The sequence below is a fragment of the Salmo trutta genome, chromosome 18 (assembly GCF_901001165.1).
Source record: "Salmo trutta chromosome 18, fSalTru1.1, whole genome shotgun sequence".
Taxonomy (NCBI): Eukaryota; Metazoa; Chordata; class Actinopteri; order Salmoniformes; family Salmonidae; genus Salmo; species Salmo trutta.
Window position 1 is genome coordinate 8458730 of NC_042974.1, and position 15103 is coordinate 8473832.

Sequence of the window (15103 nt, forward strand, 5' to 3'; positions counted from 1 at the left end):
CACAGATCTGAGCCTTTAGCCTGTTTAGTTATTTAATGCTGGACCAACTGAGCACAGAGCTGAGCCTTTAGCCTGTTTAGTTATTTAATGCTGGACCAACTGAGCACAGAGCTGAGCCTTTAGCCTGTTTAGTTATTTAATGCTGGACCAACTGAACACAGATCTGAGCCTTTAGCCTGTTTAGTTATTTAATGCTGTACCAACTGAGCACAGATCTGAGCCTTTAGCCTGTTTAATTTTTTAGTCCTGGACACACTGAGCACTGAGAAGTGCTGAGCACTGAGCAAGACACTCTAAGCATAGACACTGCATCATTGAACATCACAGAGCAGCACTGTGTACAGAGCCATGGTTCTGTTGTGTGGTGGCTATCATCAGTCAGAGCTTTATGTCTACATGTTCTCTGTACCTCCTTAACCCTCATCCACTCCATTCCACTCTCAGTATTACACTCCTCTCTGTGCTGTGCTGCACAGTGCTGTTATAACTCTCAGAATTTCTCTCTGATGTGTTAGCTCTCTGTTAGCTCTGTGTTAGCTATGCATTAGCTATCTGGTGAGGTAATTAGTGTTTCTTTGTTAGCTCTGTGTTAGCTCTCTAGTGAGGAAATTAATGGCTCTGTGTTAGCTCTTTGGTGAGGAAATTAATGGCTCTGTGTTAGCTCTCTGGTGAGGGAATTAATGGTTCTGTGTTAGCTCTGTGTTAACTCTCTGGTGAGGGAATGAATGGTTCTGTGTTAGCTCTGTATTAAATCTGTGTTAGCTCTCTGGTGAGGGAATGAAAAGATCTGTGTTAGCTTTGTGTTAGCTCTTTTGTGAGGGAATGCATGGTTCTGTGTTAGCTCTGTGTTAGCTCTGTGTTAGCTCTCTGGTGAGGGAATGAATGGATATGTGTTAGCTCTGTGTTAGCTCTCTGTTGGGGGAATGAATAGATCTGTGTTAGCATTATGTTAGTTCTCTGGTGAGGGAATTAAGGGTTATTTGTTAGCTCTGTGTTAGCTCTCTGGTGATGGAATGAATGGTTCTCTGTTAGGTCTGTATTAGCTCTCTGTTGAGGGAATGAACGGATCTGTTTAAGTCTGTGTTAACTCTCTGGTAAGGAAATTAATGGCTCTGTGTTAGCTCTTTGTTAGCTCTCTGGTGAGGGAATGAATGGCTCTGTGTTAGCTCTCTGGTGATGGAATGAATGGTTCTGTGTTAGCTCTGTATTAGCTCTGTGTTAGCTCTCTGGTGAGGGAATGAATGGATCTGTGTTAGCTCTGTGTTAGCTCTGTGTTAGCTCTCTGGTGAGGGATTGAATGACTCTGTGGTAGCTCTTTGTTAGGTCTCTGGTGAGGGAATGAATGGATCTGATTTAGTCTGTGTTAACTCTCTGGTGAGGGAATGAATGGCTCTGTGTTAGCTCTTTGTTAGCTCTCTGGTGATGGAATGAATGGTTCTGTGTTAGCTCTGTATTAGCTCTGTGTTAGCTCTCTAGTGAGGGAATGAATGGATCTGTTTTAGCTCTTTGTTAGGTCTCTGGTGAGGGAATTAATGGTTTTGTTTTAACTCTGTGTTAGCTCTCTGGTTAGGCAGTGAATGGTTATCTGTTAGCTCTGTGTTAGATCTCTGGTGTGGGATTGAATTTCCCTGTGTGAACTGTCTGAGGGAATGAATGGGTTTTTATCAGCCAGGCGAGCAAGGCTGACTTCAGTACCCTCCCTGTGGACAGCTCTCCACCTTTTGCCAAGCTATGTGTGTGATCCACATCCTTCCATCAGTGTCATATCCCATTTCCCTAATGTTTGGATGGGGCTGCAGATGGTCTGGAAATTGTAGTGCTTGCTCAGAGTAAAGGAGAAAAGAGAAGAGATTAGTTTTTATTTTGTCCCCTTTGAAGCTGCAGCGTGGATAAGTGTGGATGGGGTCATTAAAGAGCTCTGTGATTGGCTGCTGAGAAGATAGATCTCCCCTGGATGGGAACCGTTGGACTGTTGGACCGTACTGCTAGGATCTTATTGTCTTTCTCTACATGACCGCTCTGATACTCTTCACCACTCCACCCAGAGAGAGAGAGATAAAGAGGGAGAGAGAGAGGGGAGAGGGAAATAACTTGAACAAAAACCAGCCTGAACAGATGTATCTTTCCCTGCTTTGTGTTGCTCTGGCTTCCATTCACTGCCCATCAGATTGTTGGTCTGTGTAGCAGTGGATAGAAAGAAAGAGAGAACGAGAGACGGAGCCCCACATCCCTTGCTTATTTTTCGCCCAAGTAGGCTCTTCTTCTGCAATGCACTCTGGCTCCGCTGATTCGCTCTGTGGAGCCTGGTAATTTGCATAGACTCTCCCCCTCCTGCTCCACGGATGGCTGTCGGAGCTCCCCCTCCTTACTCCCTCTCTCCCTCCTTCTCTCTCTCGCTCTCTCCTTCTCCTTCTCTTGCGCACGTCTTGCTGAAACTGTGCTCGCTCGCAGTTTCTCAGCCTGTGAGTGTGTGAGTGGCTCCGTAATGCAGACCAGCCGCTCTCTCTCAGGTGCTGCCGCGTTGTTGATTCTCCACTGAGTCTTGCAGAAAGTGTAGAGGGAACCTCTAGGAGCGTGTCCTGATACCCGTCGCAGGTGCAACCATTATCGTGCCATCCTCTCGACGTTGCAGCTGCTGCCCACCACCACAGGCAAATGAGAAAGCGTTACTTCGGATACACTCGAAATCCTTTAGACATCCTCTGAAAACATACAGGAAGGACATACAGGAGGGACATAAAGGAGGGTAAACTTGGAAGGAGGGAATGTTATATTTGCTTTGATGAAGAAGAAGATGTTGAAACTCTATATATGTGGTGTTTTTTATCTCAGATTCTGAGGCTGAAAAATTGATGTGGATTTTCTGGAGTATTCTCATTTTTGGAGGGGAGAAAAGTATGCATTTGATTCTGTGAGCTTTTCTTCGCAGAAGAAAGAGTGGGTGAAAAGGAGAGAGAGAGTGCGAGCGAGGAAGTGTGTTAGGGGAATTGGAGCAGTGTGGGATTTCTTAGACCCTGTTTGACGAGTGTGTCCTAATTTCTTGAGTGCATATTTTTTCCTCCTCTCTCATTCTTTCCACAATGATTGATCATACTTCTCCCACAGTCCCCTTGGTACCCTTGCAGATTTCCTAAACTACCAGAAAAACAGCAAGAAGGCTCTCTACTCTCTTCTCCTTCTCATTGACTCTTTTCTGCAGTGGATTCTCTGTGGATTTGTTGGTCAGTCAGCAGTGTGTGTCCTGGGGCTTGTGAGTGGCGAGAGAGCGTTGGGCTGGAAGGGCACTAAGGGGACAATGGGCCGTCGGGCTCATCACTAAGGTCCCAAATCTTGATACTCAACTCGCCTTGCTGGCCTCTCAGGGAATCATGTTGGGAGGCTGGAGGACACAGCAATCCCCCACCCCCCCACCCTCGAGGCCCAGGCAGGAGCCCCTCTGCTGGGACTTGACCTCATCTGTCTTCCTTGTCCGCTTGGTTCTCTGGATGACTGCTCTAGCCCTGGGATGTGTGGCCGGATCGGGTCCTGACTCGGGGCCACCAGGGGGGGCCACAGGTGCAGAGGGCCTCCACCACATTCACCTCAACCATGGGGGCAAGCGTCACCATTCCGTGCCTATTGCCTTCCATAGATGGCCTGCCGCCTTGCTACGAGCAGGCCACAGTAAGTATCCTTGTACTCTGACCATAAACACAGCGCTCTGCTCTGTATGCCAATTAGCAGGGGCTTTTATCCAAAGCCATTTGTAGTAGTGTGTCCATACATTTTCCTATGGGTGGCCTCAGCGGGAATCGAACCCATGATCCTGACAGTGCAAGCTCTACTAACTCAGGCAAACAGAACCACAATGAATGACACATGCCGTCACCATCTCCCTAAGCTCTTTGGGGGAGTTTAATTTGGGTCCCTGTAGCCTCTTTCTACTTCTTACAGCCCAATTACTGGGATGAACTAGTTGTCTATTGAAGATGTATTATATTTTTGGTCAATATATTTATATATGTATAATATATATTTTGGGTTTTATTTGGTGCTCAGCTTTTTGTATTTCACGTGCCACTGCAGCTGATTGGATATGGTTTTATTGTGGTACCTTGCAGCTCTTTTCATCATAATCAAATCCAGGTTCTGGGCTGAGCTACTTGTCTATTGGAAACATACTTGATTTAATTTGCAGCAATACAATATTTGTAGTTTCCTTGAATCGTTTACTGTAGCCTACTTCATCTGTCCATCTATTCCCTTATTATTTTGTCTCTTTCTCTCCATCTCTCTCTGACGTAGTTAAACTCCATCCCTCCATCCCTCTTTTGTCTGCCTCGGCATAATTCCCTCCCTCCATCCCTTCCTCCCTCCATAGCGTCTCAGATTAGCACTATCCCTCTCTCCAGATGCTCTGTGGTGCGGCGGCCACAGCCAGATTAGACAGGATTACAGGGTATGTGGCGTGGCGTGGCGAACCATTCACTGCTGGCCCCCGGTGGCCGATAGAGAGTGTGTAGATATTGCACTCAAGTAGACATGATGAACTAAAGTAAATGGTTCTACGTAATGCCACAAAGGGTTTTATTGTTCTTTTCACCATAGAGGTTTCTCCTTTTTGGTTCTATAAAAAAACCATGCTCATAAGGTTCTAAATAGAACCTGCATGGTCCTACAAAGAACCCTTTCCTAAGGTTCTATGAAGAACCATTAAAAAGGTTCTATAAACTGTAGGACTAATAAAGGGTTCTGCTACAGTTTACAACCCTTTTTGGTGCCTTCAGAAGTATTCATACCCCTTGACTTATTCCACATTTTTTTTGTGGTACAGCGTGCATTCAAAATGTATTAAATATTTTTTTTCTCACCCATCTACACACAATACCCCCCTGTTGTTCCATGTAGTGAATCTGTTAATCAATGCGTGTGTATGGGCTAACAGCAGAAAGACCTAAAACAATTTTTCATCAAATATTATTTTTATATTTTTTTGAGATACTTGAAATGGTCTTAAAAATCTAAATCAAATAGTAAAATGATCCTTGATGTGACCTAAGGAGTGGATCCTTTTTCAATATTCGCCTAAAATGACATACCCAAATCAAATTGCCTGTAGCTCAGGAGCTGAAGCAAGGATATGCATATTCTTGATACCGTTTGAAAGGAAACACTTTGACATTTGTGGAAATGTGAAATTAATGAAGGAGAATATAACGCATTAGATCTGGTAAAAAAAAAATGTTTTGTCCCATCATCTTTGAAATGCAAGATAAAGGCCATAATGTACTATTCCAGGTTAGGCACAATTTAGATTTTGGCCACTAGATGGCAGCAGTGTATGTGCAAAGTTTTAGACTGATTCAATGAACCATTGCATTTCTGTTCAAAATGTTTTATCAAGACTGCCCAAATGTGCCTAATTGGTTTATTCATACATTTTGAAGTTCAGAACTGTACACTCTCCTCAAACAATAGCATGGTATTCTCTCACTGTAATAACTACTGTTTCTTTTTTAATTTAAATTTAATTTCACCTTTATTTAACCGGGTAGCCTAGTTGAAAACAAGTTCTCATTTACGAATGCGTCCTGGCCAAGACAAAGCAAAGCAGTGCGACACAAACAACAACACAGAGTAACACATGGAATAAACAAACATACAGTCAATAACACAATAGGAAAATGTCTATATACAGTGTGTGCAAATGAGGTAAGACAAGGGAGGTAAGGCTAAATATTTACAATTTAGCAATTAAACACTGGAGTGATAGATGTGCAGAATATCAATGTGCAAGTAGAGATACTGGGGTGCAAAGGAGCAAAAAAAAGAATAACTGTATGGGGATGAGGTAGTTGGATGGGCTATTTACAGATGGGCTAGGCGCAGTGATGTGTGAGCTGCTCTGACAGCTGGTACTTAAAGTTAGTGAGGGAGATATGAGTCTCCAGCTTCAGTGATTTTTGCAATTTGTTCCAGTCATTGGCAGCAGAGAACTGGAAGGAGAGGTGGCCAAACGAGGGATTGGCTATGTGGGTGACCAGTGAAATTTACCTGCTGGAGCGCATGCTACGGGTGGGTGCTGGTATAGTGACCAGTGAGCTGAGATAATGCAGGGCTTTATCTAGCAAAGACATATAGATGACCTGGAGCCAGTGGGTTTGGCGACGAATATGAAGCGAGGGCCAGCCAACGAGAGCATACAGGTCACAGTGGTGGGTAGTATATGGAGCTTTGTTGACAAAACGGATGGCACTGTGATAGACTGCATCCAATTTGCTGAGTAGAGTGTTGGAGGCTATTTTGTAAATGACATCGCCGAAGTCAAGGATTGGTAGGATAGTCAGTTTTTTGAGGGTATGCTGCCAAACGAGGGTTTGGCAGCATGAGTGAAGGAGGCTTTGTTGCGAAATAGGAAGCCAATTCTAGATTTAATTTTGGATTGAAGATGCTTAATGTGCGTCTGGAAGGAGAGTGTGCAGTCTGACTAGACACCAAAGTATTTGTAGATGTCCACATATTCTAAGTCAGAACTGTCCAGAGTAGTGATGCTGGACGGGCGGGCAGGTGTGGGCAGCGATCGGTTGAAAAGCATGCATTTAGTTTTACTTGCATTTAAGAGCAGTTGGAGGCCACGGAAGGAGAGTTGTACAGCATTGATGCTCGTCTGGAGGTTTATTAACAGGGTGTCCAAAGAAGGGCCAGAAGTATACAGAATGGTATTGTCTGCGTAGAGGTGGATCAGCAGCAAGAGCGACATCATTGATGTATACAGAGAAAAGAGTCAGCCCGAGAATTGAACCCTGTGGCACCCCCATAGAGACTGCCAGAGGTCTGGACAACAGGCCCTCCGATTTGACACACTGAACTCTGTCTGAGAAGTAATTGGTGAACCAGGCGAGGCAGTCATTTAAAAAACCAAGGCTGTTGAGTCTGCCGATAAGAATGTGGTGACTGACAGTGTCGAAAGCCTTGGCAAGGTCTATGAATACAGCTGCACAGTATTGTCTCTTATCTATGGAGGTTATGATATCGTTTAGGACCTTGAGCAGGGCTGAGGTGCACCCATGACCAGCTCGGAAACCAGATTGCATAGCGGAGAAGGTATGGTGGGATTCAAAATGGTCAGTGATCTGTTTGTTAATTTGGCCCTTGAAGACCTTAGAAAGGCAGGGTAGGATAGATATAGGTCTGTAGCAGTTTGGGTCACGGTCATCCCCCTTTGAAGAGGGGGATGACCGTGGCATCTTTCCAATCTTTAGGGATCTCAGAAGATACGAAAGAGAGGTTGAAGAGGCTAGTAGTAGGGGTTGCAACAATTTTGGCAAAACATTTTAGAGAGGGTCCAGATTGTCTAGCCCTGCTGATTTACTTACAGGCCCTAACCAACAGTGCAATTTTTAAGTATAAAATAGGTATTAGGTAAGCAATAGATAAGTAAGGAAATAAAAAACAACAGTAAAAAGACATTGAATAATAACAGATGCGAGGCTATATACAGTAGCGAGGCTATAACATTAGCAAGGCTATATACAGGCACCGGTTAGTCAGGCTAATTGAGGTAGTATGTACATGTAGGTATGGTTAAAGTGCGTATAAGATAAACAGTGCAGTAGCAGAAGCGTAAAAGCGGGGTTGGCGGGAACACCTCACTCTGAACATTTTACTCGCAGTAGCAGAGCTGGTTAGCCTCCTTATATGTTATCAAAATTGTTGGTGACTGACTGTGCTGCTGAAAACAATTTAATTACGCTTTTTGATGACAGTTACTGACACCGGCTATATTCAAAGCATGTTGAGCGTTTGTAAAGTCATCAGTTATTCTGCACTCTGGCACACTCAGCAAATTTCTGAACTCACCCAGTATTCTCTCCATCTGATACAATCCAGCAACAGTCTACTCCACACAGTGACATAATCCTTAGTTGCCCAGGGTTTAGTGTGTAGTCATTGCATTATCCTCCTCAGTATACAGTTGAAGTTGGAAGTTTATATACACTTAGGTTAGAGTCATTAAAACTAGTTTTTCAACCACTCCACAAATTTCTTGTTAACAAGTTATAGTTTTGGCAAGTCGGTTAGAACATCTACTTTATGCATGACACAATACATTTTTCCAACAATTGTTTACAGACAGATTATTTCACTTATAATTTACTGTATCAAAATTCCAGTGGGTCAGAAGTATACATACACTAAGTTGACTGTGCCTTTAAACAGCTTGGAAAATTCAAGAAAATGACTTCATGGCTTTAGAAGCTTCTGATAGGCTAATTGACATAATTTTAGTCAATTGGAAGTGTATCTGTGGATGTTTTTCAAGACCTAGCTTCAAACTCAGTGCCTCATTGCTTGACATCATGGGAAAATCAAAAGAACATTGTAGACCTCCACAAGTCTGGTTCATCCTTGGGAGCAATTTCCAAATGCCTGAAGGTACTACATTCATCTGTACAAACAATAGTATGCAACTATAAACACCATGGGACCACACGGCTTTCACACCGCTCAGGAAGGAGACACGTTCTGTCTCCTAGAGATGAACGTACTTTGGTGCGAAAAGTGCAAATCAATCCCAGAACAACAGCAATGGACCTTGTGAAGCTGCTGGAGGAAACAGGTACAAAAGTCTCTATATCCACAGTAAAAAGAGTCCTATATTGACATAACCTGAAAGGCCGCTCAGCAAGGAAGAAGCCACTGCTCCAAAACCGCCATAAAAAAACAGACTACGGTTTACAATTGCACATGGGGACAAAGATCACACTTTTTGGAGAAATGTTCTCTAGTCTGATGAAACAAAAATAGAACTGTTTGGCCATAATGACCATCGTTATGTTTGGAGGAAAAAGGGGGAGGCTTGCAAGCCGAAGAACACCATCCCAACCATGAAGCACGGGGGTGGCAGCATCATGTTGTGGGGGTGCTTTGCTGAAGGAGGGACTGGTGCACTTCACAAAATAGATGGCGTCATTTGGAAGGAAAATTATGTGGATATATTGAAGCAACATCTCAAGACATCAGTCCGGAAGTTAAAGCTTGGTCCCAAATGGGTCTTCCAAATGAACAATGACCCCAAGCATATTTCCAAAGTTGTGGCAAAATGGCTTAAGGACAACAAAGTCAGAGTATTGGAGTGGCCATCACAAAGCCCTGACCTCAATCCTATAGAACATTTGTGGGCAGAACTGAAAAAGTATGTGCGAGCAAGGAGGCCTACAATCCTGACTCAGTTACACCAGCCCTGTCAGGAGGAATGGGCCAACATTTTCCCAACTTATTGTGGGAAGCTTGTGGAAGGCTACCTGAAACATATGACCAAAGCTAAAGAATTAAAGGCAATGCTACCAAATACTAATTGATTGTATGTAAACGTCTGACCGACTGGAAATGTGATGAAAGAAATGAAAGCTGAAATAAATTATTCTCTCTACTATTATTCTGACATTTCACATTCTTAAAATAAAGTGGGGATCCTAACTGACCTAAAACAGGGAATTTTTACTAGGATAAAAAATCAGGAATTGTGAAAAACTGAGTTTAAATGTATTTAGCTAAGGTATATGTAAAATTCCGACTTCAACTGTATATAAATAGTAGATTAATACTGTATATAAGGGATAATCAACTCAGGGCTATGTGTTCTATGGAAAAGAGTGAACAACGTGGAAAGTGTGTTCCACGACACGCTAGCGAAACGGACCTTCGGAGTTGCATTATTTTACAGAGAACACATAGAGCTCCAAGTTGATTTTTCCCTTCTATTCAATCGCTATAATTTAACACATTCAATTGAAAGGGCTTTGTTGGCATAGGAAACATATGTTTACATTGTCAAAGCAAATTAAGTAGATAATTAACAAAAGTGAAATAAACAATAAAAATGAACAGTAAACATTCCACTCACAAAAGTTACAAAGTAATACATACATTTATAATGTCATGCTATGTCTTTGTACAGTGTTGTAGCAATGTGCAAATAGTTAAAGTTCAAAAGGGAAAATAAATCAACATAAATGTGGGTTGTATTTACAATGGTGTTTGTTCTTCACTGGTTGCCCTTTTCTTGCGGCAACAGGTAATAAATCTTGCTGCTGTGATGGCACACTGTGGTATTTCACATGGGAGTTTATCAAAATTGGATTTGTTTTCAAATTCTTTGTGGGTCTGTGTAATCTGAGAGAAATGTGTGTCTCTCGCTCTCTCTCTCTCTCTCTGTGTGTGTGTGTGTGTGTGTGTGTGTGTGTGTGTGTGTGTGTGTGTGTGTGTGTGTGTGTGGATACCGTATGTAGGTTGAGCTGACAGTTTGGAGAGGTGACACATTTTCAGAGTGCCATTGATGTTGAATATGAATGTGTCCTGGATTCAGTCAGCTTGGTTAGCTGGAGGGATGGAAAGGAGAGCAGTGGTAAGGAGGAAGAGAGAGAGGAGAAGGAGGTCTAATGGAAAGGAGAGAGAGGGAGAGAAGAAGCAGGTCTGAGAACAGGATGGAGAAACAGGAGATGGAGGGCGAGTTTGTAGAATCATGTGGATAAATTTGGTGGGGAGATGGTGAGGTTTTAGGCTGATGAGGTTGAGGATGGGAAGAAGGAGTAGGAGGTGGTGCAAGAGAGGTTGAGGGGTAGATGGGAGGAAGAGGAGGAGAAGGAGGAGAGGTAGAGGGGGAGATGGGAGGAGATGGAGGAGAGGTAAGGGTAGAAGGGAGGATGGGAGGATGGGGAAGAAGAGGAGTTGGAGGAGTGGTTGAGGGGAAGATGGGAGGAGGAGGTGGAGGAGAGATAGAGGGGGAGATGGGAGGAAGAGGAGGAGGAGGAGGAGAGGTAGAGGGGAGATGGGAGAAGGTGGAGGAGAGGTTGAGGGGAAGATGGGAGGAGGAGGTGGATGAGAGTTAGAGAGAGAAGGGATAAAGTGTCGGTGGAGGAGAGGTAGAGGGGGAGATGGCAGGAAGAGGAGGTGGAGGCGAGGTAGAGGGGGAGGTGGGAGGAAGAGGAGGTGGAACAGACGTAGAGGGGGAGATGGGAGGAGGAGTTGGAGGAGAGGTAGAGGAGGAGGAAGATGAGTTTCGAGGAGAGGTTGAGGGGGAGATGGGAGGAAAAGAAGATGGTGGAGAGGTTGATGGGAAGGTTGGAGGTGGAGGAGAGGTAGAGGGGGACATGAGAGGAAGAGGAGGTGGAGGAGAGGTAAAGCAGGAGATGGGAGAAAGAGGAGGAGAGGTAGAGGGGGAGATTGGAGGAAGAGGAGTTGGATGAGAGTTAGACGGGGGACATGGGAGCAAGAGGGGGTATAGGAGAGATAGAGAGGGAGAGGTTAGAGAGGGAGAGATGGGAGGAATAGGGGGACATGGGAGCAAGAGGAGGTATAGGAGAGGTAGAGAGGGAGAGGTTAGAGAGGGAGAGATGGGAGGAGGAGGTGGATGAGAAGTAGGGGGAGATGGCAAGAAGAGGAGGCAGAGGAAAGGTAGAGGGGTACATGGGAGGAATAGGAGGTGGATGAGAGGTAGAGGGGGAAACGGGAGGAAGAGGAGGAAGAGGAGGTGGAGGAGAGGTAAAGCAGGATGGGAGAAAGAGGAGGAGAGGTAGAGGGGGAGATGGGAGGAAGAGGAGTTGGGCTTTGGTGACAAAACGGATGGCACTGTGATAGACTGCATCCAATTTTCTGAGTAGAGTGTTAGAGGCTATTTTGTCAATTACATTGCCGAAGTCAAGGATCGGTAGGATAGTCAGTTTTACGAGGGTACGTTTGGCAGCATGAGTGAAGGATGCTTTGTTGCGAAATAGGAAGCCGATTCTTGATTTAATTTTGGATTGGAGATGCTTAATGTGAGTCTGGAAGGAGAGGTTACAGTCTAACCAGACATCTAGGTGTTTGTAGTTGTCCACATATTCTAAGTCAGAACCGTCTAGAGTTGTGATGTTGGACGGGCGGGCCGGTGCGGGCAGCGATCGGTTGAAGAGCATGCATTTAGTTTTACTTGCATTTAAGAGCAGTTGGAGTCCACAGAAGGAGAGTTGTATGACATTGAAACTTGTCTGGAGGTTTGTTAACACAGTGTCCAAAGAAGGGCCAGAAGTATACAGAATGATGTCGTCTGCGTAAAGGTGGATCAGAGAATCATCAGCAGCAAGAGCGACATCATTGATATATACAGAGAAAAGAGTCGGCCCAGGAATTAAACCATGTGGCACCCCCATTGAGACTGCTAGAGGTCCTGACAACAGGCCCTCCAATCCGATTTGACACACTGAACTCTATCTGAGAGGTGGTTGGTGAACCAGACGAGGCAGTCATTTGAGAAACCAATGCTATTGAGTCTGCCGATAAGAATGCGGTGATTGACAGAGTCACCATAGCAGTACCCACCTTTAGCACGCGCTCCAGCAGGTATATCTCTCTGGTCACCCCTAAAGCCAACTCCTCCTTTGGTCGTCTCTCCTTCCAGTTCTCTGCTGCCAATGACTGGAACGAACTACAAAAATCTCTGAAGCTGGAAACACTTATCTCCCTCACTAGCTTTAAGCACCAGCTATCAGAGCAGCTCCCAGATCACTGCACCTGTACATAGCCCATCTATAATTTAGCCCAAACTACTACCTCTATTTATTTATTTTATTTATTTTGTTCCTTTGCACCATATTATTTATATTTTAACTTTGAACTTTCTTCAAACTACAAATCTACCATTCCAGTGTTTTACTTGCTATACTTTATTTACTCTGCCACCATGGCCTTTTTTTGCCTTTACCTCCCTTATCTCACATCATTTGCTCACATTGTATATAGTCTTATTTTTTTTTTATATATATTTTTTTCTACTACTTCATTGATTGTATGTTGTTTTACTCCATGTGTAACTCTGTGTTTTTGTATGTTGTCGAACTGCTTTGCTTTATCTTGGCCAGGTCGCAATTGTAAATGAGAACTTGTTCTCAACTTGCCTACCTGGTTAAATAAAGGTGAAATAAAAAAATAAAAAAAAGTCAAAAGCCTTGGCCAGTTCGATGAAGACGGCTGCACAGTACTGTCTTTTATCGATGGCAGTTATGATATCGTTTAGGATCTTGAGCGTGGCTGAGGTGCACCCATGACCAGCTTGGAAACCAGATTGCATAGCGGAGAAGGTACGGTGGGATTCGAAATGGTCGGTGATCTGTTTAACTATGCTTTCGAAGACCTTAGAAAGCAGTTTGGGTCTAGAGTGTCTCCCCCTTTAAAGAGGGGGATGACCGCGGCAGCTTTCAAATCTTTGGGGATCTCAGAAGAAACGAAAGAGAGGTTGAACAGGCTAGTAATAGGGGTTGCAATTATTTTGGCGTATAATTTTAGAAAGAGAAGGTCCAGTTTGTCTAGCCCTGCTGATTTGTAGGGGTCCAGACTTTGCTGCTCTTTCAGAACATCAGCTATCTAGATTTGGGTGAAGGAAAAATGGGGGAGGCTTGGGCAATTGCTGTGGTGGGTGCAGGGCTGTTGACTGGGGTAGGGGTAGCCAGGTGGAAAGGATGGCCAGCCGTAGAAAAATGCTAATTGAAATTCTCAATTATCATGGATTTATCGGTGGTGACAGTGTTTCCTAGCCTCAGTGCAGTGGGCAGCTGGGAGGAGGTGCTCTTATTCTCCATGGACTTTACAGTGTCCCAGACCATTTTGGAGTTTGTGCTACAGGATGCAAATTTCTGTTTGAAAAGCTAGCCTTTCCTGTGTATATTGGTTCCTAACTTCCCTGAAAAGTTTCATATCGCGGGGGCTAGTCGATGCTGATGCAGAAAGCCACAGGATGTTTTTGTGCTGGTCAAGGGCAGTCAGGTCTGGAGTGAACCACGGGCTATATCTGTTCCTGGTTCTACAATTTTTGAATGGGCATGCTTTTTTAAGATTGTGAGGAAAGCACTTTTAAAGAATAACCAGGCATCTTCTAATCAAATCAAATCAAAGTTTATTTTTCACGTGCGCCGAATACAACAGGTGTAGACCTTACAGTGAAATGGTTACTTACAGGCTCTAACCAATAGTGCAAAAAAGGTATGAGGTGAACAATAGGTAAGTAAAGAAATAAAGACAACACTAAAAAGACGGTGAGGAAAGCACTTTTAAAGAATAACCAGACATCCTCTACTGATGGAATGAGGTCAATATCCTTCCAGTATACCTGGGCCAGGTCGATTAGAAAGGCCTGCTCGCTGAAGTGTTTTAGGGAGCGTTTGACAGCGATGAGGGGTGGTTGTTTGACCGCAGACCCATTACGGATGCAGGCAATGAGGCAGTGATCACTGAGATCCTGGTTGAAGACAGCATAGGTGTATTTGGAGGACAGGTTTGTTAGGTTGATATCTATGAGGATGCCCGTGTTTAAGGTATTGGGGTTGTACCTGGTAGGTTCATTGATAATATGTGTGAGATTGAGGGCATCAAGCTTAGATTGTAGGATGGCCAGGGTGTTAATCATGTCCCAGTTTAGGTCACCTAACAGCACGAGCTCTGAAGATAGATGGGGGGCAATCAAATCACATATGGTGTCTAGGGCACAGCTGGGGGCAGAAGGTGGTCTATATCAAGCGGCAACGGTGAGAGACTTGTTTCTGGAAAGGTGGATTTTTAAAAGTAGAAGCTCAAAATGTTTGGGCACAGACCTGGATAGTAAGACATAACTCTGCAGTAAATTGCAACTCCGCCCCCTTTGGCAGTTCAAACTTGTCAGAAAATCTTATAGTTAGGGATGAACATTTCAGGGTTTTTGGTGATCTTCATAAGCCAGGATTCAGACACGGCTAGGACATCTGGGTTGGCAGAGTGTGCTAAAGCAGTGAATAAAACAAACTTAGGGAGGAGGCTTCTAATGTTAACATGCATGAAACCAAGGCTTTTAATATTACAGAAGTTAACAAATGAGAGTGCCTGGGGAATGCGAGTGGAGTTAAGCACTGCAGGTCCTGGATTAACCTCTACATCACCAGAGGAACAGAGGAAAAGTAGGATGAGGGTTCGGCTAAAGGCTATAAGAACTGGTTGTCTAGTACGTTCGGAACAGAGAGTAAAAGGAGCAGGTTTCTGGGCATGGTAAAATAGATTCAAAGCATGACGTACAGACAAAGGTATGGTAGGATGTGAATAGAGTGGAGGTAAACCTAGG

General features: G+C 44.1%; 1 protein-coding gene across 21 annotated transcripts in view; it reads left to right on the top strand.

The window, feature by feature from the left end:
• LOC115152808 (neurexin-1a) overlaps nt 1-15103 on the top strand; it is a 758004-nt gene that overhangs the window by 440071 nt on the left and 302830 nt on the right. For 4 of the 21 annotated variants that reach the window (XM_029697637.1, XM_029697641.1, XM_029697638.1 and 1 more), the window contains exon 1: nt 2134-3663. The exons of the other annotated variants lie outside the window; for them this stretch is intronic. In XM_029697637.1, coding sequence (XP_029553497.1) covers nt 3369-3663 — 295 coding nt within the window. In that variant the 5' untranslated portion in view covers nt 2134-3368. Of the gene's footprint in view, nt 1-2133; nt 3664-15103 lie in introns of those variants that run through there. 21 annotated transcript variants of the gene reach the window in all.